The following is a 26,716-nucleotide window of genomic DNA, read 5'->3' on the forward strand; positions in this document are numbered from 1 at the left end:
TCTTGAACAAAAATACATTTTTTTTTATTTATTTCATATGTTCCATGACCTAAACAGAGGGGATACACGTTACATCACGATTTTGAATCAAAAGGGAGATTTCAAGAAATGGCAGATCTATTCACTCTATCAATAACTGAGCCGGATCTGATGTATCATAAGTTATTTGCCTTTTCTATTGATTCTTACGTATTAGATCAAAAACAATTCTTGAATGAGGCAATTAACTCCAGGGATGAATCAAAAAAAGAAATCTTTATTGATTCTGCCTCCAGTTTTTTTATGAAGATAATGAATCTTTTTATCGAAGGATCAGAAAAAAAAAATGGGTCCGGATCTCTTGCGGGAATGATTTGGAAGATCCAAAACCAAAAATAGTGGTATTCACAGACCCTTTTTTTTTTTTTTTCTTTTCTTCTTTCCTCCCCCTGAATTATTAGTTCCATTCTATCGTACTTCCGTTGCATCTTCCAAGTTCTGTTGCAATTAACTGTTACAAGTGCATGAATTAGTATAGTTCACATAGAAAAATGTTACACGATAATCTTACAATTTTTGCCGCACCGAGACTTACATCTATCGGTATGCTAGAAATTTTCAAGGTGCAACTATAACGCAAGATTAGTTACATTGTGTACATAATGGTTGGCTGACGACATATATATATATTGTTGTACGTGTTAACATTTTTTATCTAAATTTCACTCTTTCTCCCCATCTCTGACATCTCTGTCATGTTCACGGGGTGTATATACTCTGCGATTCTTGGATGCTTAGCTCCTTACTGATTATCTGAAAAAATAGCCAGCAAAAAGGGGGAAAAAATTATGCCACTCATCTTATCAATTGCATACAATCTCGAGGTGATGATAAAATTAAATTGAATCTCTTGATAACTGACATTTAGTTAGACTACCTACCCTGTTCGATCGCCAGGAAGGCCCGCTAGCTCAGTTGATGAATTTTAGAGGCCTCATCATCACGTTATCTTCGTGGTCCAAGATCTACATGTTCAATGGACGGAGAGCAATTATTACCCATAAAGAATTTCACATACCGAGCCTCATGATATGGCAATTGAGACTAAGAAATCGATATGCCAGCTTAAATTGCAACTAAATTAGTAAATAAGATAAGTAACTAGAGGACTTACATGGCAATGGTAAACATAGCCGGGCTCTGCGGTTGCATCGAATACGTAAGACGAGTTTGAGTGTATGTACGCAAACCTCACTAGGATCTTGGTCATGTACCCGGGCATCATCTTGTACACATTCTTCCATCCATTCTCGTGTGCTCTAACATCGACTTTCTTCCCGCGGGCGTGCCTGCTCAAGTGACACCTCTCCGCATCGTTGATCTTCAACATACAGTCCTTGAATTCACCCAAGTCCTTGATCTCTGTCTGATCTAAAACCTTGAAGAGCCCCAAATGTATGTGCAATGGGTGGTTGTCCTGCGTCAGGTTGATCACATACCACACCTCCGAGGTCCCCGCCCTGGGAGTCTCGGTGGCTGGATAACTGTAGGGCTTCCCATTCAGGTACAGGTGAGTCGGTTCATCGACGGGGCTCGTGTACTCGAACATGGCAATGTGTCGGGTTTGGGACGCACTGGATGGGTCGGGACTTGGGTATCTTATTAGCTTCTTGGGTATGCGTGACGTGTCGAGTTCTGGTTCCCTGTCAATGATGAACTTCATGACGTTGCCATTGGCCTCATTCACCTGGTCGCCAGAGGGGTAGGGATACGATGCATTGTTAGCTAAGATAGCACTGTCACCCCTTGAACTAGAGAAGTCCATGACCACATCGACGATCTCTGACGGGGCAAGAAGCTTCTCCTTGGTCTTCACCGGTTCCTCTAGGTACGCTGAGTCGGAACCCACAACGACAAACTCGAGACCGTTGGTGAAAAAGAACTGGAAAAATCGAGCATTACTGGCGTTGATTATGCGAAATCTATATTTACGTCGACGCACTTTCATGTACGGCCATGCCTTCCCGTTCACTATGATTGCATCCCCAAAGTATTCCGGCTGCCACTGTGGATGTATTGAGGGGTTATTCCCCGTTGAGTTCATGTATATGGATCCATCAACCCGGAAGCCGCGGTCAAACACGACCAAAGCATGGTCAAACTCATCACACGAAGGGAGTCCTAGATGTTGTTCGATCTCTGGATGGCGTATGATGTAGGCCCCGATCAATCCGGCCAAAAGGTTGACCCGGGTCAACCCCATGGCATGATCATGGTACCATAGGTTCCCGGGATGCTGATGATTATGATAGTGATAAGTCCTCTTGGTCCATGTGGGCCCTTTATCTCTAAACCCAGCGGTGAACCATGCATCTCCGTGGCCATCACTTTCGGGCTCCTCGATCCCTCCATGGAGATGAACCACGGTCGGAATGCCCTTTCGATTGGAGGGTATGGCGGTTGGGATCGTTGGGTCCCATGGGAGTATGTGTTTTTGAGGGAGGTGATTCAGCCACGTAACATGCGTGTCGATGCCGTGGAGGGCCTCGATCGTGGGACCCGGAACGGTTGCGGTGGACCTGGATGTACCGTATGCGAACACTGGTGTTGAAGGCAGGTTTCGGTGGAATTTCTGCAAAAAGCAATTATAAGGGATTCCATATGCTATTATTGGCAGACAGTAATAGGCTCACGAGGACCACTCATATATGATTACAAATTAAGATATAACATAGTAAATAGAGGGGATAGTGTTTGAAATGAGTTTTCTCTAAATATTGAAATATTATATATGTAAATGATAAATTAATTCAATATATTCCAAAATTTCATTGAGTCATCAGTCATCTAAATCAAATACCCTATAATGCGTTTAGTCTCAAATTAGGTACACTCGTAAAATTATGGTCTCTCCATTTCCCTTCCCCATAGACACACCCTGACCGACTACTGTTCATCGATCGGATGTTATTGGTGGCTTGATATGATGATTCCTTGGCCGATTGATCTCCCCCTAGCGTTTTCTTTTTTTAATATAACTATGATAATAATCTATGTTTATTTTGTTACTTTATTGTTGGAGAGTGCTAAGTCATGTCAGCAAAATTACCTTGTAAAAGAATATCGAAATAAAGGAGCGAGTACAACCCACGATTATGCCTAGAAATAAAGATCAATCGAAGCCAAAAGATATGGGAAAAAGAGGAACATCATTGAATAAATAATAATTTGAATCTTTTTTCAGTGGAAAATCTATTCTCTAATCTATAAATAATAACATGGGACCTTCTGTGGTACTGGAAGGCCCTGACACTGGGGAATTATTAAGTGAGTGCCACATAAATTTGAAATCTATGTAATTATTTATTTAAAAAAAAAGAAATAGAAACAATTTTTAAATAAAAAACAATCAATTCACTTTTTACCATTTTTTAATAGTTACACGGATTTGAAATTTATGTGTTACTCCTCTAAAAAATTTTGACCGACACCATAGAGATTCCATGATAACAACTGTATGCCTTTGAAGTTTTCTCTTGACTTGGAATTTTCCAATATAAGGCTTCATATGGCATATACCGTACACATCAATGATATTTGATAATTGTAGGGAGTTAGAATATCACAAAAAGATTAAGAGGAAAATATCACGAGTTTATAATGGGCTTTGGCAGCACCATCTATTCAGTCTAAACTTTTGAATTGGACATATCTCCAGCTGCCCAAAGGTGGAAATTTTACGATAGTACACATTCGACAGCCAAGAGAGAGAAAAGAAAGACAAATGCATCTTCAGTTAAGGGGAAAATTACATATAACTTCTTTTTTTTTGTGAGATTACAGGCATCCTCAACCTATTGGTTAAAACTAATATCGTTCTATGCTTGTCTTGACCAAAATTTGAGGAAAATTCAATGAGTTTATGAGAAATTGACTACCATAATCTATTAACTCGAATTTTTTAATTGAATATGAGCAACCTGGTTATAAGTGTGGCGGAAATTCTATAATGTCATAGATAACAAGACAGAACATGCTGAAAGTCTTAACCAATGGACCATATAATTAAAGAACCATGGTATGTCATTTCCGTGCAGGTTTCTTGTAGAATTTGAAAAGGAGAAATTAATTGCATGTAATCTAATAAGAGAAGGATTTGGCAAGCCTATCATGGAACCTTGAAAAATATATGCATTCAGTCAATTTTGATTTTATAAGATTTAAAACTGCCGAATCAGCCATATTCTTTGTACTGTTAATACCAAAGTTTGGATGGACTGCGAGTGGTGCATCACATGAAATCATAACATGGCATCATAGGGCAAAATACCGATTCTGCGCTCTTCTAACTAGTTGCTAGCCTAATTATTGTTAGCGCTCATGCTTTATGTGTGTCACATCGGTCAGCTACTTTGAATTCACTCCGACACTAGCCAACTAGTGAGAAACATGGAGTAGTCATAAGGAGTTAATCGGTGTCTTACCCAGCGAATAGGGTACATGCCAATCTTGAGTCTCCTTGGTCTGGAGACCCCGTTGATGACCTCGAAACCTTGGATTTTGGGCATGTCCTGAAGCTCATCGACAAACATCTCGAGCTTTGCCGGGTTCAAGAGCCCTTCCTCAGCCCAAGTGGCGGTCAAGATGATTCCCCCAAACAGAACCACAAACAACAACTCAGACATGACCTTCTCCCTCTCAGAAGAAACCATGTTAGTCACTGTTCGAATGAAACCTCACGGAGAGCAGTGAAGGGAGAAGGGAATATTACAGGGGAAGACAGAATAAGGAAAAAAAAATGTATATGTGTATATATATAGTCTTGGTCTTGACAGAAATCACAGTGTGGATGAAGAACGAAAAGTGAGTGATTCTGTCTGTGGACTTCGATGTCTCCGTGGAAGAAGAAGGAGACAAGGACGTATGAATTGTGAACGCCCAGAGATGGGTTTTCCTTGATCACCCATTTATAATTGAACGCCTTTTGTCTTCTTTCTCTACCTCTCCTTCCTAGAATTTGTTCCTCGTCATTGGATAAGTAAAATTCGGGAGATATACGATGACAAGGTTTTAGTGCAATGACAATGCTTTTAAGTCGAAATAAAAAGATTCCATGTTCAAGTTACCGGTGGGATTTTCGAATCCCTTCATTTATACTTTTCCTATTGCCAGCACCCTGTTTTGATCCATCGGCTCCAAGGGTAGACACCGACGGCACTTCTAACGACAACCCTTGAACCGCAACACAAAATCGCCGAGCAATCAGTATGTTACTATTCACAATCAGGTCGGCCATGTCAACATGATGGCCCGGGGAGTGATAGGGAGGATCACAACGTGATAAGAATTCAAAACCGACGACTTAGTAAGATCGCGTGGAGGAGAGGTAAAATCATCATTTTATCACCCATCGGAGGAAAATATTTTTGATTTATTGCCCAAGCATTCACCGCTTTTAAACTAGGGGAAATTTTTAATTTAACTTTAATTTGACATTTTTCATAAAATACTTCACGGGACGTTTTCAGACCTTACGCACATCAAATTCGAATTTCGAAATCTGGAGCAAATCTCGGGGCCGAAAAATAATTCTCTGCATAATATTGATTCCTGAATTTTTCTAAATGTAATGGTCATCCCGGATCTTTTTTGGGTATCTTATTGAAAAGACGAGAATTTCAGGTTTTACGTTCATTAATGTCATTTTTCAAATTCGGGATGATATTCAGGACTGGAAAATATATTTTTTTGCGTAATATCAATTCTTGAATTTTTCTAAACACAATGGCGGTTCTGAGATATTTTTCGAATATTGTTTTGAAGATTGAATTTAGGAAATAATCGAGCAATTACGATCGACGCGTGTCAGGGGACTCGATATCGATTTTTATAGAGATTCGATCTCTGTCAATGCAAATTGAAATTCCCATGAAGCCAATTATTTCTCGAATTTCTCAATTTCAAAATTTTCATTCCGAAATTGTTGACGGATCCTAAGGAATCGATTTATCGATCGATGAACTCCCTGTGAAAATATATTAAAAAAAAAAGAATTGACAGATGGGTTGACAACAGTGGTCAATTCCCCCGCCAAGTTGACCACCTCCTCTCTCATTGTCTCCAACGGTCATCTTCACCTCTTTTCTTCGTTTTTCTTTCCTTTCTTCTTCCGTTTCTCTGCAATACACGGCCCCATGCATTTCCATTTCACGTTTTCAGGTCTGCCATACCAGCCACAGCAGCTCTTGCATTTCTTTCCTTTCTTCCTTTTTCTTGCAATAGACAGACAGGAGACGGGCTGGCCTCCTCATGGAGTGCACGCAACAAATCTCTTCTGGCTGCATTAGTCAACAACAACAGACCACGGTGGATGACCAATTCGGATTCTCTCTCTCTCTCTCTCTCTCTCTCTCTCTCTCTCTCTCTGGCTCAGACAGACGACAGACATCAGATGGACAGACTGCCCATCATTTTTGGAGCTCCTCTCTTCCTCTGGAGAGGCTCGGGGAACACAACGGAGAGCTGGACTCTCTGTTCTGCAGTCCAGATCAGAGCTCCCATCACTGTCGGCCCTCCTTTTCTTCTCAGCAGCTCTGCAACTCCGAGGGCGAGCCCAGCTTCTTGGTAGCTCCCTGTCTCTCTCTCTCTCGGACGATCTTTGATCACCAGTGACAGACAAGAAAACACAACTGATAGCGTTGAGCCGGACTCCGAGCATGAGGACAAGTTGCATATTTCTACCGGACTGGTCACCAGAGCACGTGCCAAGAAAATTGGAGCAAGCCTTGCAGAACTTACGGACGCATATTCGAGAAGAGACACGCAGTTTGAGAGACGAACAAGTCGACTTGGGGTTGATTTTGATCATTAAAAGTGCTGGACCTCATCAGTATATATCGAGGCATTAAAGGATGACCAAACTGTCTCAAATCTGGTTGGAATGCCTTTTAGTAGATGGCCACCAACATTTGGCCGAATTTTCAACCAAACATTAATGACCACTCTTGTTAGTTGACTTATTCAATGTTTTTCTCTTTTCCTATGCTAGGAACTTGTGCTTTCCTTAGTTATCTTCAGATTATAAGAGCATTATAAACTCTTCCTTAGGTTATTTTTCAGAACTTTCTGCCATTTTCTAACTTGTGTGAGAGATATTCTCCAAATTGTTCTTGTTGAACTTATGCTTCAAGGGTTGCAAGTCGATTACTTATAGCTCTTAAGCTTCGTATAATATTGGTTTCTAGCTCTACATAGCTACGGGGTCAATATTCCACCCTTCGAAATCTCTATCTTGGACGATCCGAGATTTGATTCCATATTATTGTTGCTAGGTTCCCCGTCAAACCCGTCGCGGAACCTAACAACAATAATATGGAATCAAATCGCGGATCGTCCAAGATAGAGATTTCGAAGGGTGGAATATTGACCCCGTAGCTATGTAGAGCTAGAAACCAATATTATACGAAGTTTAAGAACTACAAGTAATTGACTTGCAACCCTTGAAGCATAAGTTCAACAAGAACAATTTGGAGAATATCTCTCACACAAGTTAGAAAATGGCAGAAAGTTCTGAAAAATAACCTAAAGAAGAGCTTATAATGCTCTTATAATATGAAGACAACTAAGGAAAGCACAAGTTCCTAGCATAGGAAAAGAGAAAAACATTGAATAAGTCAACCAACAAGAGTGGTTATTAATGTTTGGTTGAAAATTCTGCCAAATGTTGGTGGCTATCTTTTAGAAGGCATTCCAACCAGATTTGAGATAGTTGTAGTCATCCTTTAATGCCCCAATGTGTACTGATGAGGTCCAACACTTTTAATAACCAAAATCAGCCCCGAGTCGACTTGTTCGTCTCTCGAACTGCGTGCCACTTCCTGAATATGCGTCCTTAAGTTCTGCGAGGCTTGCTTCAATTTCTTAGCACGCGCTCTGGTGACCGATCCGGTAGAAATATGCAACTTGTCCTCATGCTCGGAGTCCAGCTCAACCCTATCATTGAGAAGCTTTGCCAAGAGCACACACAGCTTGACCTCCCTGGCTCTCTCACTCTCGGATCTTCTCTCGACCAAGACAAGAAGCATCACCATCAACATCAACTGTTTGGGTTGCTGAAGCCATTTCCTGCAGTTTCAATCGCTTCCCGTGCCTCCCTTGAACTCCCTGAGCTACTTGTAGTTGTCGGTAGTGTCCTCAAAGTCCTCGAGGTCCGAGTTCCCTCAATGAGCTCCAGCTATGACCGTTTCTACTGCCTAAGGTTTCCTAAGCTTCCGTCCAACTCATTTCTCGCTTGTTCATGTTGCTCCTACCTCATCTTGAGCTCCCCGCAGCTCCATCGAGTTCAACTTCTTCCTCCACAGCTTTGCCACAAGCCAAAGAGAGGGCTAGGTGAGCTGTCTTCACCCCGAAATCGTGCTTGAGTGCTGAGCTGGGTTGTTTGTTGGCTGATGGTTCGATTTAGACATGTTTTTGCTTGGCTTTGGTGATTAAAAATCTTGTTTAAGTACTAGGCTAAGTTGTAGAACGAATATCAATTCTATTCAGATGATTCTAGCTTGATTTCGAGGTTTGGAGATCATGTTCGAAGCATGGCCTGAGCTATAGTGTGGTTTCTTCGATTGATTCATGGAAATTTGCTTGATTCTAAGAGCTAAATTCATCTTTGTGGTAGTGGCTGAGTTTGTTGCAGTTCTCTGATTAATTCGAGCTCGTTTGGTATGATTTTCTCGACCTTAAGTCGAGCTTAGGATGCGTGACTGCCCCTCACTCCATTTGAGCACGTTTGGATTAATTGAGGTAATAAGAGTCCTAAAGGGACTACACATGCTGGTCGCTTTTATTTACACTCCCAGAGGCTCATTTTAGCCACCTTATCATCATGAAACAAGCCACTCCCATGCCTAGACACCCCGGATCACTTTCCTTGGTTTTTCGCGTTATTTTGGTATTTGGTGAGGTCAGTTTAAGATGATTATAAGCCTTGATCAGATCTGATATGTGAATGAATGGACTCATGATGATCATGTATGTGATATAAAGAAAATCCTTTGGTGCTTACTTTCTCCAGGTTACTTTTGATTACGTATTGTGTCGACGATGAAACGTGATCAGCAGACATTGATGTTGAATTGGATGTATTAATCTCACGATTGATGGTTGCACTTTGTATATTGCTCCTTGTATCGCTCTCCTCTCATGTTTGTTTCTTGTTATGCATGTCATCTCGATCCTTGGAGTAAAGAGAAGAAAATTGGAATAGGCCGATGTCGGTGGGGCTAGAAAACAACGTGGAGACTTGCCTAGGCTTAGGTTGAGTTCCGAGTTGAAGGCCGACTCGGTCCGCGGTAGTTAAGGATCTTCTGAGCTAACCCATCCTAAGAATCTCTTGGGATTAGGTATAAATCTCAATTTTAGTGTCATGAGGTAGGTCCTTCGATGTTTGATGAGTGGATTCGATGAGCTTGACATGATTAAATGCCCATAATTCGTGTGTTTGGGGATGTTTGAATGCATTTTAATTAAAACCTCGCACGAATTTGAATTAATCACGTGAACTCGGTTTAGAATCGAATTTAATATAAAGATGGTTGGGAATTAAAGCTTTTATCGAAGGGTCTATCAATGGCCGACTCGACGGCCTGAAACCCACAAATTTAAAGCATTCGGCAAGATTTTAATTAACTCAATAATTCTACATACGGGATAATTTGGATGTTTCACTTGGCTAAGTATATCACTCAGTTTTTTTAAAATAAATTGCACGAACTTGTCAATAATCTGTAATCGCGTCGACAGTTCAAGAACTATTGGTCATGCCCTTTAAAACTCACAATTTCAAAAACGCCGAGATACGTGACATGCGTAGCATGAATATCTAGGGAATATTTTGACTTGAGTCTAGGTCCAATTTGAGGTGGCTCAAGTCGGGGTGTACGAGTCCTTCTTAAACCACTTTCGGGCGAAGCGACCGATTTCTCGGCTCTTTCGGAGTCCTCATGACCCCGATGGATCCAAAGGATCGGTCGACACCGGCTACTGACTTTGATAGTCCGTGTCACGTGGTCTTAACTTTTCATACACACACATTTTCCAGTTCCAGGGCATGACAAGTTCTTGACCCGCCGACACCCTAGGCATTAAGATGACCGAAACATACCGAATAAGAAAAGGGACGGGCGCCCGTCAACGTGCGATTGTCACTTGTAAACCCCCCTCTTTTCTATTTGTATGTTTCAGTCATCCTAGTGTAGATTCGGGCGCTTAGGGATTTGGACCAGAGGCACAAGCGGGGTGGCCCATGAAAGGTTGTCCGGTCCCACACGGTCAAATTGCAGAGAGATCTTGGCACTCTCATGGTGTTTCGTGCCCCCGTTTTCCTAAGTTTGTGCTTAAACTGGTCAAAATACGAAAAACAGATTAATCTCAAACCCGATTTAATCAAACACGGGAAAATAGTCAAACAAAAGTTTAGGTTCCGGGTTTTAGGCGAAAACACACTTGTCATAATCTTTAAAAGTCACATTGTCACGATACATAACAATTTAAAAGCAACCCATACATTCGAAACATGACTACGGACATCATGTCTATCGGGGTCCTTTAAAGTACCGCCGAATACTACATACCCTCCTAGGGCAGTCCATGACTGATTCACATCAAATACATCATCTCGTTTGTCCATTTAGGGTAGGAATTTGTCTGCTAAGCAACCTCAGTCCATAACTTGTTAATCACGTAAACTCAGCAATAATACACAATTTGTCTGTTTTCTTTTGCATTGATATGTTTTTTCTCTGTTTTCTTGCGGGTCAAGCCCGATCCTTTAGGATACGATCCACATGGGGTCCAACGTCCCTTCACCATCGATCACGGGTCTAACGCCCCCACTCACCGAGCACGTACGACTGGAGTGCCATACGAGGTCTTGCCTTGGGTCACTATCTTGACCCGTTTAGTATCCATGCGGAGGATGAGTCGGGTCAAGGCATATGAAATGATGTTAGACAATTACCCAAGAGCTCGATCGGTCACACGGTTATCTTGAGGACTATTATGTCCTCTTGAAAATCCGTCGTTCTAGTCGAACCCGATCTTCGATTCTCATGAGTCTGCATCGCTTTAATTTCAGTTTCAATTTTTCCTAAACACACGGTGAGTCAAAGCGGAATAATAACCGAACGCAAACTGATCGGGATCCAATCATTGTAATTTGTATTTTTATTTATTTGAGAGAGCAGTGCAATGATTTATTTTGTATATTTATTCATGTAAGAATCCCGGTCGGTAAGTGAATGGTCCGAGTGTTGAATTGGTCGAATCGATCTGCTTACCTAGGGACGAGTAAACCCAATGCTTCACGGTTTCAGTTCGCGCAGGACATCGACCATCACTATCTAATGAATCGTTACGCGAGAATAGCGAATTGATTCCTCAATATACGGGCCTACTCCTCTCTTGGGCTCTTAGTTCGAATCAAATGTTTTCTTCGAATTTACTATGTTAAAATGGGTAAGACAAGTGCAGCCTAATCATGAGGTAAATAAATAAAAGTGGCAAGCCCTAGGAAAATAGTGCACCGATAGGACATGCGGGATATAGGCTCACGTGTAACTAAACCCCTAAATCCAGAATTTTCGATTATGCAAGACTAATGCCTTAGCAAATTAGGTGTATCTCATACCCCTAGACCCGGACAACTCGCGGCCCTCAATCTTCGAGTTGTAAACAGGTAGTGGCGACTTCTTTTCATACGTGTCCATCACGTGTCCCCACGGAAATGTGGACACTCCTAAGTCGTGCGATCGGTCGCACGCATGCGGGTCTCAACGAGACTAAATTCAAGTCCGCACACCTATTCCGTGGTTGATCGATGCGTGTGACCCTTACGATCGAAAGAAAATCTTGGGGAGTCTTTGTTGTCCACTCCTTGTAGATGGAACAACGTGCATAGAGGAAAATAAGATATTTATAATCTCAATCTGCTTTACCATACAGTACTTCTCATATATGTTCATATCATCAGTCGACCAAAGAATTGGATTCTTCTTAAGATCAGTTGTTTTCACGGCTCATTTGCAATTGCAATATCCTTTTCATATTTTTACAAATTAATAGTCTCTTCAAATTTTGTGCCATTTTTCTAAGTTTTTTTTATTTTGTATTTTGCTAGTCCTTTGCATGCATGTGGGGATTTCTGGTAATATGGTTTTCATGTATAGTCCCATCGGCCGAGGAATTCTACGAAAGTATAGAACTACTGTACCTCCTCCTTATGAGTAAATATTCAATGAGTGTTACAATCAGTTGGCTACGTAACATTCAATCAAAATGCATTTATAGAATGGTAATACTCCCCACATATTCTCACTTTACATACACTCTGATTGATTGTTATTAATTTCTCACTGAATATTTAGTCCCTTTATCTCTCTCCACGGAGGTTTTGACATATTGTGGCATTTTCATTGTTGGAAACATAGCTAGAATATTAGACTAGGAAGATCAATTAGTGCATTTTAACTATCTACTATATATAATAGTTTTAGACTCTTATGACAAGAGCTCCCTATTCGTTCAACGAGAGGCTTTATAAGATTTCTCTCAACCCATAATCGAACGTTCATTCACATACCCTGTATAATTAATGCATTATGTGATTACCAACATAAATTCATTACACAATAGACAATGCACTGAAAATGAGATTGTGAATATATTTTTAAACTTTATCCTATCAATGTTTATGAACTCAATTTTAAATATTAATTTGAATTATAAAATGTAGACGTCTGCGCATTATGTGGGTCACGTGACTAATAGATTTTTATTGCAAATATCAAAAGAAGATGGAGAAAAAAAGAAATGAATTAACCAACGTGAGTTCGTTAGTTCATACGATTTGCCACTTGTTCTCCTTAAGTAAAGTATTAAGTTCGAGTCTTGTGAATGGAGAAAATTCATGCGTTAGAAGAGTTTTACCCCCTTAATAGGTTGACTCAGCTCGAACTAGATTAGTCGGGGTTCATTGGCTTTTGGATCCTATGTTTCATACTAGAAAAAAAAAATTAAGTAACCCAGATTGCGTCAAGATTATGGGAAAAAAAACAGTCAATTAAACAAGATGTGTTTACAACAGGACGTGGTCTCCACTCGCCACTTTTTTTTTTAGATTTTAAATTTTTAAAAGTTTACCCTTTCTTTTTTGTTTTTTAGTTTGGCCCAAATAAGGTACTAGGTGATCCGGTCGATCCGTTAAGCCAAATGATTTGATCATTATAGTTGCCACATTTATTTCCTTTTTTTTAAGAAAAATGTTATATTTTTTTATTTCTGTTCTATTTTGAGGTTGGTAATCTGGTCAACCCGAATAAGGTATCAGATAATCTGATCGACCCGTTAGGCTAATTGATCCAATTGTTATAGTTAGACCACTTATTTCCCAAAAATAAAAATTTCTTCCCTAGCTTTTATTTAAAATTCAAAAGAAATTTCATATTAGAAGTAGTAGATATACGAACTAAAATATATGCTATATTTTATTTTTTCTAATTTTAGATAGTGAGTGGAAACCTTTTCATCTCTCATGTGTCACTTTTTTTAAAAAAAATTTGAACTTCCTTCTTTTGTAAATTGTTTTTAAGCCCCTTCAACAATGTCGTGATGCAACCGATTGATCCATCATGTTTAGATCGGTGTTTCCCAAAAAAAATTCCCTTTTTTATCTAGATATATCTTAAGTGCAAGTTTTTCCCTTTTTCCTTTTTACAGTTACTATATATAGAAATAATATCACGTATGGAAGCAAACCTTTAGCATTTTCAAGTAAATATAAATTAAAATGTCATGTTTTTTGTCCATATGATTCACAAGCTTTTCTCCCTTTTCTTCGATCACTACTATAGGATTAGACACCATGCATTTTACATTATTCCCCTTATCTATATATTTCCTTCCTAAGGAGTTATATATATATATATATATATATATATATATACACCTTATAATTTGTTTTCTTTTACACTTTTCTATTAACAGACACTGACTTTTTTTCTTCATGTTGTATCTTTCTTAGAGAAGTATAGTAATTATACACATACATTTTTGAATTACGAGTAATAGTTTTTCTTCATTAATCCATACAAGAAGATCCAAAAGTGAAAATTAATTTTGTCGTTATTTTTTTTATAAATTTATAAAACGCGTGCATTGTCATTTTTCTTAAAGTACATATGTTCTCTTTTATTTAGTATTGTTTGCTAAATTTCAAATCTTATTCATATCTTTCTTTTAAGGACAAAATGTATAGGCTTTAGGTCAAGATTCAACCCATTTAACGCATTCAAGACACACTTAGTGAAATAAAAATAGTAATACTATATATGATATATGAATATAAATATATGTATATGCAATTGAGTTATAAGCTAAAACTCGCATTTGAAAATGAAGAAGAAAATATTGGCATATAAGAGGAATGAGTTCCACCATCTATTAACTTAAAATTTTAGACCGAACATGTGCCAAAATATTTATTTCTGATTAAAGCTCTTATATAAAAGTATATAGAATAAATTGTAATGTAATTTAATATATAGAATAATTGAATTAGCATGATAAATTGTAATGAATTTTAATAATAGAAAGGTCTTAAATTTAAGTATAGTGTCAATAAAAAATTCAATAAAAAGAGTGATGAAATACTGGTAATGACGTTAATAAATTTGAATGAGTCTATGTAAAAAGAACACATTTAAAGATAATATAGAATTATAAATATAATTTTATTTGTTGTATTGTCTAGATATATAGAAATGTTTATAATTCATAAAAAATTAATAAAGATGTCATTTAATTTGTAAAATCTTTGTAACCATAAAAAATTAGACTCATAATGAAGTACCGGTCGCTTGTACTGAAAAAAATTATTTATTTTTATATTTGATTGTTTCAAATACTTGTATTTATATAATAAAATCCGTTGAAGATAATAATGATGGTTATTTTACAACGATAAGTTTATTATGTTAAGATCAGTTTACCGACCCATGAACACTCCAAATCTATTGTGTTAAGATTTTATAATCATTTGAAATAAGCAAGTCTAAGAAATAATAATTTATAGATATATTATATCTATCCAACAAATTACTTCGGGAAGTTTTTGAACTCGCAGTGAAGTGTGAACATATTCCCTAGTATTGCTTAAAATAAAATCACCTCCATCTATTGTATAATTTGTATTAGACTGAAGAAGTAATCAATATCCATATTGCAAATTAAGAAATGTCTCTCTTGATTGCTTTCACGACGAAAATCTTCTTTGACAGTTCATTCTAACTTGGAATAAGTAAGAAAAGGGCTTGATAATCTTTCTTATCTACTAGTGAAAGACACTATACTAAGTGGATTTTCCTGTCGTGTATGTTTCGGTCACATTACACCACTTTTTCTATTCAAAAGAATTTATATAGCTCCTTTTTAATTTGAATTACATATGATGGAGTTTTTGCGAATTAAACTCCTCTTATTGTAACAAATTTCGGTTCATGGTAGTGTATTTTCTAAACATAATTAGTATATGAAGATTTAAAGTTAATTAAGTCAGTGGGCATATCATATACCGATGTAACCTATGTAACTCATGACAAGCACAATGGAGAAATATTGTCATTTATCCAGTGGAATCTGTGCCAACGAGATTACTGATGGATTCACGAAATATTACTTATCCAAGAAATATATTATTTATCATACTCTTCACATATTTACTGATGGAGAGATAGAGAGTCACGGTAATTTTTGGAAAAGGTCCAAAAATTACCGTGGAATTTCTAACTGAAACTCCGTTGAAACTTACAGAAAATAAAACATTTTGTGAAAAACTAACAATAATTTCATATTTTAAAGCATTAAAAAATTAAGTAATTTTGACTATTATTTGTCCGAATTTTTCTTAAACAACGATTTCTCGTGGAGATTTTGTCAGCATTAAAAAAAAAGAAATTTACTTTCCCACAAAAATTCCATTGGAAATGATTCTTCAAATACAAATAAAAAATTATAACTGAAAATAAAAAGAAAAAGGAAAAAACACAAGTAGAAAATAAATATGTGAAGAGTATGATAAATAATATATTTCTTGAATAAGTAATATATATAAATAAATAATATAAATTGCAAGTTTAGATAATGAGTTTCTAAAACAGTCGAGAGAATGTGAGATTTCTTGTACTTGGAGGATGGACATCAATTTATTCTATATAGTATTATGCATTTAAGCATATATAACCAATCACATACGAGAAAATATTAACTTATCCCATCACAATGATGTGATAAGAAAAAATAAATAAGATTATTTCAATTAAGAATACTTACCACAATTAATCGAGTGATCGACACTCATTATTTTATTTATTATAATTTAATTGGTGTTTCCTCGCGTTACTTGGCAAAGTAGGATCACCGAAGAATCTCTCAATAAATACTAGCACGTGCTACGCACGAGAATCATTAATCAACTTTTTTTTTACCACTATTAATCAACTTACTTGATTAAAATGAAAATTGATGTAATAATTTATATAGCTTGTTTTGTGGGTAATAATATATACATAAAATAAATAAATTTTCACTTCTATAAGAAGTTTCCATACCTAGTGCGACGCACGATTATTGTAACTCTTTCTTGTTATTCGTTGAAAACTCCAAAGAAAATTAATAAAAAGATTTTTATAAGCCAAAATTTTAATTAATAAAATTATTAATGGAATGAAAGAAATTATTAGATGGGAGAGAGAACAGAGAGAATGAAGAAATGAACGGCAAATTTATCAAAAAAAAGAAGAATTGAACGGCAAAAGAGAGAGGAGAGAGAACAGTAGAGAGTGAGAGAAAATAAAGAATAAAAAAATGGAGTTGAGAAGAAGGTAATTAAAAAAAAACTAAAACTACCATTATGTTCTTGATCTAATTGTTATTGATTAATTCTATTATTTTTTAGGGGTATAATTGGGAAAAGAAATTATTTTTTGTTTTCGCATATAGTAATAATAGATAGATATTTGAATTGTTATATAAGTTCAATTAATTAGACGGATTGTGATAAAAGGAGGAGAAGATGTTACATCTTGCTATAACAAATTATAGTGAAAATGGAAATAAATTAAATAAATTTGAGAAAAAGTAGGATTTTACTCTTAAGGAAAATATATTATCATCTCCTCACTAGACCAGTTTATGTGTCGCAATATACTATGTTAAAATAGTTTTAAAATCCGTATCATTCTAATTTTATCGGATATCAAACTGATAATGCGAAAATTCGAAATAACATTTAGTATTTTTTACTATAGTTGATAATTTCCTCAAATAATCTCTGAGAGAAAAGTCAGCCCAATATCCCAACCACACGAACTCGACAAGCCGATGCTTTTGGACTTTTTCCCCTTTTTTCTTCCTTGTGACGAAATGTTTGTATTTTACATATATTAAGTAAATGAATTATTGGAGGAAATTAAAATGGATGGCATATGTCTATCTGGTAAGAATTGGACCATGTATCACTTCTTTTGGCACTCTTTTTTTTTCGGATTACAAAGGAGATCTCAATGGTCTTGTCCAATGAAATAGAAATCTCATATAGTTAATAAAGGGGCATAGATAACCCCACTAAGTTTCAAATTTTGAATATCTTGATTGTCAGGCGAGAACATTCACCATGTAAGATTATAATTAGCCGTAATAAGTTACAAAATTGAACGACAATTCGAATAGCAATTCGGACAAATAGAATGCTATAAAATTAAATGAATTTCACTAGTATAAGAACTTGGAAATTCAAACCGATACAAAAACGAAATCGGAAGATCTGAAGACACGAGAGAGCCGAGTCCTGTGTTAGACACAAACCCCTTGAAACAGAATTGTCCCCTCCTGGGTGCTTGAGGTCACGTAGACAATCGTTTCCCAAGGTAAAACGGCAACAAGCGAAGCAGCAACACAAATAGCAACGCTCCAGTGAACTCGAAGTGAAGCGTGAACACTATCTCAAAATCTGGATGCAAGTTCAGAAATCTCAGAGAAGAAAATGTTTGTGTGCTTGAAGATGAGAGAATCGTTGGATTTTATAGGTTAGGGGTTCAATGCTTCTATGATTATTCATGAATGCAATCCATATGATTATTCATGATTGCAATCCATATGATTATTCATGAATGAAATCCAATGATTATTCATGAATGCAATCCATATGATTATTCATTATTGCAATCTATATGATTATTCATGAATGAAATCCAATGATTTTTCATGAATGCAATTCATATGATTATTCATGAATGAAATCCATTCATCTCTTGCAACCACCACTTAAATATAATTCATTCCCACTTGAATGTAATATATTCCTCTATCATTAAGAGGAATTTTAAGTGTGGTTAACATAAGAAAATCAAGAGTGAACAATTTCCTCATTCACCCATTAGCCATAATTTCCAACAATCCCCCACTTGAATGGAAATTGTTTTGTTTTGACTCACTAATAGTGTTCACCAATTGAACCTGCATAGGATAGGTAGGTGTTACCACCCTTGAACCTTCCCTTGTGAAATGCATATACTTTACTAGTAGTCCAATAGACGCGATATCCTTGAATTGTTCCGTTGTTTTGTGTAAAGATATCACATACCTCACACAGAAGTCAACTGACTTCCTTCGGTTTTCATAGTTGTGTCCATTTTTATCATGGAATACCGTCCTAGTTCTGCGAGAGTTTCTGAAGAATTAAGTCCATAAAAATTCTCCTCTGAAGCGGCCCCACTTCTCTCTCACATAGGTGATTTCATATATCATTAAAGCAATTCAGATTGCTAGCCTTATCCATTTATCACTGTTTCGTCAAGGAATGGTCCATGAATTTTCTCCCTCACAGTGATTTAATTCGGTTCTATAACTTAATTGTCCCATTGAACCTAGATTTTGGGATCTCCAGTCAGCTAGGCTGGGTATCCGCTATAAAACCTTTTCTCTAATGGACTTCAGACCCATTCCCTTTGACAACTTCTTAAACTGCTCTTTACTTAACCCTTTGGTTAGCGGATCCGCTATATTATCCTTTAATTGCACGTAGTCAATAGAGATAATTCCAGTTGAGATCAGTTGTCTAATGATATTATGTCTACGACGTATATATCTAGACTTACCATTATACATATTACTTTGTGCCCTTCCAATTGCCGTTTGACTATCACAGTGGATACAAATTGGTGGCACAGGTTTTTTCCATTTAGGAATGTCCTCTAGAAAACGGCGCAACCATTCAGCTTCTTCTCCATATTTATCTAGAGCAATAAACTCAAATTCTATTGTAGACCTAGCGATAACAGTTTGTTTCGAGTACTTCCATAACACTGCTGCACCTGCTAGTGTGAACACATATCCACTAGTGGATTTCGAATCCGTTATATCAGATGTCCAGTTTGTATCATTGTACCCCTCTAGGACAACTAGATATCTAGTATAGTGTAGCCCGTAATCTCGAGTGTATCTAAGGTATTTGAGTACCCTCATAATTGCCTTCCAATGGTCCCTACTCGGATTACTCGTATATCTGTTGAGTCTACTAACCGAGTATGCAATATCCGACCTAGTACAACTCATCAGACTTCCAATGACCCGCGAGTATTCTAACTGGGAAATACTCTCTCCTTTATTTTTCGATAGATGAAGATTATTGTCTATTGGAGTTTTTGAAATTCCAGAATCATTTTCGGTAAATTTTTCCAGAATTTTATCTATGTACTGTGACTGACTCAAAATTAGTCCATCTGATGTTCTCATGATTTTAATTCCTAAAATCACATTAGCGAGTCCCATATCTTTCATGTCAAATCTCGAATTCAGTATATTTTTCGTAAATTTGATCATTCTGTCATCACTACTAACAATGAGTATGTCATCCACGTAGAGACATAAAATGACGTAACCATTTTCTGTCTCCTTAATGTATACACATTTATCACACTCATTGATCTTAAATCCTTTGGAAATCATTGCATTATCAAATTTTTCTTGCCACTGCTTTAGCGCTTGTTTCAACCCATACAATGATTTGACCAATTTACAGACTTTCATTTCTTTTCTTGGAGCCATGAACCCATCGGATTGTTCCATATAGATTTCTTCATCTAAATCTCCATTTAGGAAAGCTGTTTTCACATCCATTTGATGAACTTCCAAATTACGCAGTGCCACAATTGCAAGTATCATCCTAATGGAATTTATTCTCGTCACAGGAGAATAAGTATCAAAATAGTCCAAGCCTTCCTTTTGCCTGTATCCCTTAATTACAAGCCTAGCCTTGTACTTATCAATGGATCCATCTGCTTTCATTTTCCTTTTAAAGATCCATTTGGATCCTAAAGGTTTACAACCAGTGGGGAGATCCACTAATTCCCAAGTGTGATTCTGCAGAATCGAATCAATTTCACTTTTGATTGTCTCCTTCCAGAGAGGTCCTTCAGAGGAATTCATTGCTTCAACACTGCTTCTAACAAATATGTCAGAAAATCATTCCCGAATGATTTTTCAATTCTAGCTCTTTTGCTGGGTCTAAGTTCAATCTCTTGTTCTGGCTTTCATGATCTATGTCATGAAGTCCATCATTCATAGTATATGAGGTTCGTTTCGACGAACTCGATACCTCATTCAGTTTACATGGAAATACGTCTTCAAAGAACGACGCATTCCTTGATTCCATTATCATGTTCTTGTGTATATCGAAAATCTTAGATTCATGCACAAGAAATTGATAAGCACTACTGTTATGTGCATAGCCAATAAAGATGCAATCCACCGTCTTAGGACTAATCTTTACTTTCTTTGGTGTTGGAACGACTACTTTTGCCAAGCACCCCCACAATCGCAAGTGATCGTATGATGGTCTCTTACTTTTGAATGATTCATAAGGTGTCTTTTCCTCTTTCTTTCGAGGTACCTTATTTAATAGGTAATTGCTTGACAATATTGCTTCACCCCACATATTTTGAGGTAATCCTAAACTTAATAACATCGCATTCATCATGTCTTTCAACGTATGATTTTTGCATTCAGCAACACCATTCGATTGAGGTGAATAGGGTGCAGTCACTTCGTGTATAATTCTGTGTTGTGCACAGAATTCCCCGAAAGGCGTTACGTATTCGCCTACTCTATCACTCCTCAATCTCTTGATTTTCTTGTTGAGTTGATTCTCAACTTCATTTTTATAGAGAACAAATTTCTCTATGGCCTCATCTTTGCTTTTAAACAAATATACATAATAGTATTTTGTACTATCATCGATAAAGGTAATAAAATAATTATTACCATCTCTTGTTGTTGCGAACTTTAAATCGCATACGTCACTATGAATTAGATCAAGTGGCTCGATGTTCCTTTCAATCATTTGAAATGGTGACCGTTTCAATTTTGCCTCAACACAAATTTCACATTTGTACTGTGAATCAATTTGGAATGTAGGTATATGATTCAAGTTAATTAATCTATGCAAAGTATTATAATTAACATGACCTAGTCTTCCATGCCATAAATCAGGAGACTCAATCAAATACGCAAAAGAACCAGGACTCTTATTGATTATGGTCATTATATTGAGCTTAAAAAGCCCATCACACACATATCCCTTTCCTACATACATTCCAGACTTGGACAAATTAACTTTGTCTGACTCAAAAACCATCCTGAACCCATACTTGTTCAGCAATGACCCGAAGACTAAATTCTTCCGAATCTCAGGTACGTACAATACATTGTTTAGAGTCAGCTCCTTTCCTGAAGTCATCTTTAGGACCACCTTGCCTTGACCTTCAACAGCAGATTGGGCGGAGTTTCCCATATAGATCCTCTCCCCAGTGATCGGTTCGAGTATAGTGAACAGGTCTTTGTTAGAGCACACATGTCTGGTGGCACCGATATCGAGCCACCATTCCTTTGAGTTGGACCCAATGAGGTTTACCTCTAAAACCACAGCAGATAAGTTGATGTCTGCCACATCTCGAGCCATCTCATTAACCATGTTTGCTTCATGGTCTTTTTTCCTCTTTGGAAGTCTGCAGTCAGCAGATCTGTGACCTTTCTTGTCACAGTTGAAGCATTTCCCTTGAAACTTGGGCTTGGAGACTCATCCATTCGTACCCAGCTTCTTCTTGCCTTTTCTGTTCTTGAAGCTTTGCCCTTACTCCATGACATTTACCTTAGCAGCAGCAGGAAGGATGAGATATTTCCAGAGTTTTTATTGTCTTCTTCAATTTGAAGCTCGACAACAAGATCCTCCATTGTCATCTCCTTTCGCTTATGCTTAAGATAATTCTTGAAATCCTTCCAACCAGGAGGCAGCTTCTCAATGACAACAACCACTTGGAAGGATTCATTTAGAACCATCCCCTCAGCCTGAATCTCATGTAAGAGCACTTGAAATTCCTGCACTTGACCCATTATGGTCCTTGAATCGACCATTTTAAAATCGAGGAACCGTTCGACAAGAAATTTCTTCGCACCGGCATCCTCTGATTTATATTTACGATCCAAGGATTTCCATAGCTCCTTTGCCGTCTTAAACCCCTGATAGACACTATAAAAGGAATCATGAAGACTATTCATTATATAATTCCGGCAAAGATAGTCGGAATGCTTCCAAGCGTCAACCGCACTGAAAGCCTGCACATCTGACTCCCCCACAGATAGGGTTGGAGCATTTTCAATCAAGAACCTTGAAAGGTTCAGAGTTGTGAGGTAGAATAGCATCTTTTGCTGCCACCTCTTGAAGTTCAACCCATTGAACTTCTCGGGCTTCTTGACATGGTTGACAAGAATCATCGAGGGAGCAGCCACATTTTGGCTAGCCAAAAGGTTAGGCAACATAGGAGCAAGGCCGGAGCCAGTAGTCTGGCTTCTGTTGGTCGCATCCCCATCGTTCCCCAACGCCATGCGAATCGTTCAAATAGAGAAATTTTGTTTCAAGATTGTAACATTATAATTAGCCGCAATAAGTTACAAAATTGAACGATAATTCGAATAGCAATTTAGACAAATAGAATGCTATAAAATTAAATGAATTTCACTAGTATAAGAACTTGGAAATTCAAACCGATACAAAGACAAAACCGGAAGATCTGAAAACACAAGAGAGCCGAGTCCTGTACTAGACACAACCCCTTGAAACAGAATTGTCCCCTCCTGGGTGCTTGAGGTCACGTAGACAATCGTTTCCCAGGGTAAAATGGCAACAAGTGAAGCAGCAACACAAACAGCAACGCTCCAGCGAACTCGAAGTGAAGCGTGAACACTATCTCAAAATCCGGATGCAAGTTCAGAAATCTCAGTGAAGAAAATGTTTGTGTGTTTGAAGATGAGAGAATCGTTGGATTTTATAGGCTAGGGGTTCAATGCTTCTATGATTATTCATGAATGCAATCCATATGATTATTCATGATTGAAATCCATATGATTATTCATGAATGAAATCCAATGATTATTCATGAATGCAATCCATATGATTATTCATTATTGCAATCCATATGATTATTCATGAATGAAATCCAATGATTTTTCATGAATGCAATCCATATGATTATTCATGAATGAAATCCATTCATCTCTTGTAACCACCACTTAAATATAATTCATTCCCACTTGAATGTAATATATTCTTCTATCATTAAGAGGAATTTTAAGTGTGATTAACATAAGAAAATCAAGAGTGAACAATTTTCTCATTCACCCATTAGCCATAATTTCCAACACACCATTGCTCTACACCTTCGTTGATTCATTTGTCTATCTTTTTGTTCTTCAAAAAGTCTTGTCATTTTGTTCCCGTTAGAGAAAAATGATTCTTTGGGCTATTATTGTACAATAGGAAACATATTCGAACATCAAGACACAGAAGTCATGCCATGGTCCCAATCGCTTTTACTCTCATGTCTTCTTGTTCGCACCTCATGTTTCATTTTCTCAGAACTTTCTATTTCATGTCGAAATGATGACCAGACCACGTAAGCGCCTCGAAATCCTTAAAATATTGATCAATATCAAAGCTGTGAGGTACTTAATTACCGCGCCGGATTCACATTTAGTTTACAAAATACAAACGAGCATATGGATGAGAACTTGGATTAATCTGGATGAGAGTGAAATTGGAGTGTAAACGATAGTTGGCATGTCCTTACTTGTAAACCTTGATTCTCATCAATGAAATTTTTCGTATTTATTTCTTTTCCATCTTAATTATTTATTAGTTAGATGCAGTGACCTCCTTTGTAATGGAAAAGAAGATTTGATATACCTTTTCCCATTTGATACGTGGGAAGGTAACCGAATAGAAAGGAATAAATTTTATATAGGGAAATATAACGATATTGAGTGAAAAAAATGTATTTTTAATGACCGTTACAAAATGAAAGAATATAATTATAATATTAGACTTATTTATCGAGACATTATGTTATATACATTCTTAGATATATATATATAATTAAAATAATATATACTATAGTTCACAACATATATCATTAAATAAGGGAATGACTATTTCCTTTCTTTTTCAAGGGAATACTTATTCTATCAAAATGAAATAAAATAATGAAGAAAAATCATCTCCAATTTACATAAGAGACACTCATAAAAAAAAAATAAAATGAAGAAATGAACATTTTGTTTCACGTACCAAATGCGACTTAAATGTTTATATGGGTTCTAGTAGAAATTTCGAAAGTTATGTGGCACTGACAATCCAGACAATTAATGTCAGCAATTCTCAACAGCCAGAATATTATATTGTGCTCTCATGGCCTCCACATGGACGTATAAAATAATTGTGATCGGCGTGCAAATTGGAAACCCTCTGTCCTCCACATCGACACACTGATCATGCATGCTTCCACCTATTTTCAAATTGTTTTGTGGAAAGTCGAAAGCTACACTACATGATGGAGAAGCTTATGGATTCGGCCTAAAATTATAGTACTGATAAACTTTTAGCCTAATTTGGTCTTTATAGCAAGGGAGTGAGATGAATTCAAAATCACCAATTAGATGCAGCTCAGTATTCTGAGTTTCAGATCAATGATTTAAGCATCCTTGAAGAGTGTTACGGACCTGTGATTCAGGTTGAATTTCCGTACGATCCTCGTGCTCTCGAACAACCTGCAAAAAGGGAAGATCGGAGTGGTGACCCAATTTCTCTCTCCGACACTCAAGTGAACCAGAGTTCTTACGAGAACAATGGGCGTACTTTGATATTTATACATGATCACGAAGATATCCGTTACTTTATTCAATCGGATTCTCAATATGTTGCCCAGATATCATATCTCGACAAATCAGGAAAGACATATGGGGTCCATATCGATCCAAGCAAGTCCCATACTTCGCTGGCCCCTCGCTGGGCTCCACTGATCCTAACGGAGCTTCGCCCCTTATTGAGCCTCAGAGGCCCTCAGGGCCCATAGAGTAACGAACCCAAAACTCGGTCCCTAACAAAAGATTCTATGAGCTTGTAAATGAATGATGTTTCTGTGAAATTTTATTGAGATCAGGTTGATGAGCCAAGACCCTTGAGTTTGCAACGCTTGTACCAACTAGTCGAGATTGCCAGTAACCTCTGAAATCCGAGGCTGACACTTTTTTATTATTTTTTTTTCCTAATTGATTACTGGAAAAGTCAAAAAACTACACTAACTGGTGAAGAAGCTGACAGGTATGGCCTACATTTGTCGTACTATATGAACTTTTCATGTCCAATTTTGTAAATATTAGATTCTCAGTTTAGGTCCGCAAATTCCAATCTGTATAAATTAAGCATCCAGATGGTCAAAAGGTTTCTATGGGGTCCTTCCTTAGCTAGTATTGTCCACTGGGAATATGTAAAATTATTTAAAAATGTCGCATTTGTTCTTTATGAAGAGATTTTTGAAAATCCGAAAAAGTCCTTTGCTTCATAGTCGTGGAAGTCATCAATTGCTTTCTCGTATGATTATTATTTCCTCTTTTTTTCCCCTTTTTATTCGCTTTTGGAGTTTCTAGTGATGTCTTGTTAATTTTAATTCAATCCTTTACAGGGTCTTCCAATATTTATCTACCTCATGCTTGATAGATGGTGCTCGAAATCTATATACTAATACATTAATTAATTGACCCATTAAAAGTGACAGAAGAAAAAAACTCATTTAATTGAGTTCATGATGCCAATATGAAGCAAAATTGGATGATCTTAGTGGTGTCCTAACTGTAAAGCACTTGAGTGCCATTACCGCAAAGAAACTGGCCATCGCCTATGTCCAGAATAGTTAGGCGTTTGTTCATTTTTTATTTTCGTATAGTTCGAGTTTGAATAGTATAGTCCTAACTTCGTCATCCTGCTATAAAAAATAATTGAGTTCAAGGGACGAGGCCGTGTGATTTAGTTTAGGTGAAGTCACGCATCCAAAATGTAACTGGAGACTGACTATACGTGCTGCAATACGACAAGCTCCTTGATAATACTAGGCCTATAAAGGAATCTCAAGCTCATGTCAAATCGAAAAGTTTAAACTAATACGTGAAGGAAGTAACTATCATAACATTTATTGGATTTTATTTGCGATGTGAGACAATCTCAAATTCTCAAAAACTGAATTACGTGGTTCTGTAAGATCTGTCATTTGCTCTCACATGATATAGGTCCAAAAACATCGACTCT

General features: G+C 37.1%; 2 protein-coding genes across 2 annotated transcripts; one reads left to right on the top strand and one right to left on the bottom strand.

Moving 5' to 3' along the window:
- Nucleotides 1-466: 466 nt before the first annotated feature.
- Nucleotides 467-4,931, bottom strand: LOC116212471 (multicopper oxidase LPR1-like). Its single transcript, XM_031547103.1, has 4 exons — nt 4,464-4,931; nt 1,154-2,611; nt 921-1,004; nt 467-792 (listed from the first exon to the last, which is right to left on the bottom strand). Exons 1-3 carry the CDS (start codon nt 4,689-4,691, stop codon nt 951-953), a joined length of 1,740 nt encoding a protein of 579 aa, XP_031402963.1. The 5' UTR covers nt 4,692-4,931; the 3' UTR covers nt 467-792; nt 921-950.
- Nucleotides 4,932-7,753: 2,822 nt separating this feature from the next.
- LOC116211669 lies at nt 7,754-9,479 on the top strand. The gene is made up of 2 exons (XM_031546137.1): nt 7,754-8,367; nt 9,221-9,479. Exons 1-2 carry the CDS (start codon nt 7,935-7,937, stop codon nt 9,256-9,258), a joined length of 471 nt encoding a protein of 156 aa, XP_031401997.1. The 5' UTR covers nt 7,754-7,934; the 3' UTR covers nt 9,259-9,479.
- The last annotated feature ends 17,237 nt before the right edge of the window (nt 9,480-26,716 follow it).

The sequence above is a fragment of the Punica granatum genome, chromosome 6, assembly GCF_007655135.1.
Source record: "Punica granatum isolate Tunisia-2019 chromosome 6, ASM765513v2, whole genome shotgun sequence".
In the NCBI taxonomy this organism is placed as follows: domain Eukaryota; kingdom Viridiplantae; phylum Streptophyta; class Magnoliopsida; order Myrtales; family Lythraceae; genus Punica; species Punica granatum.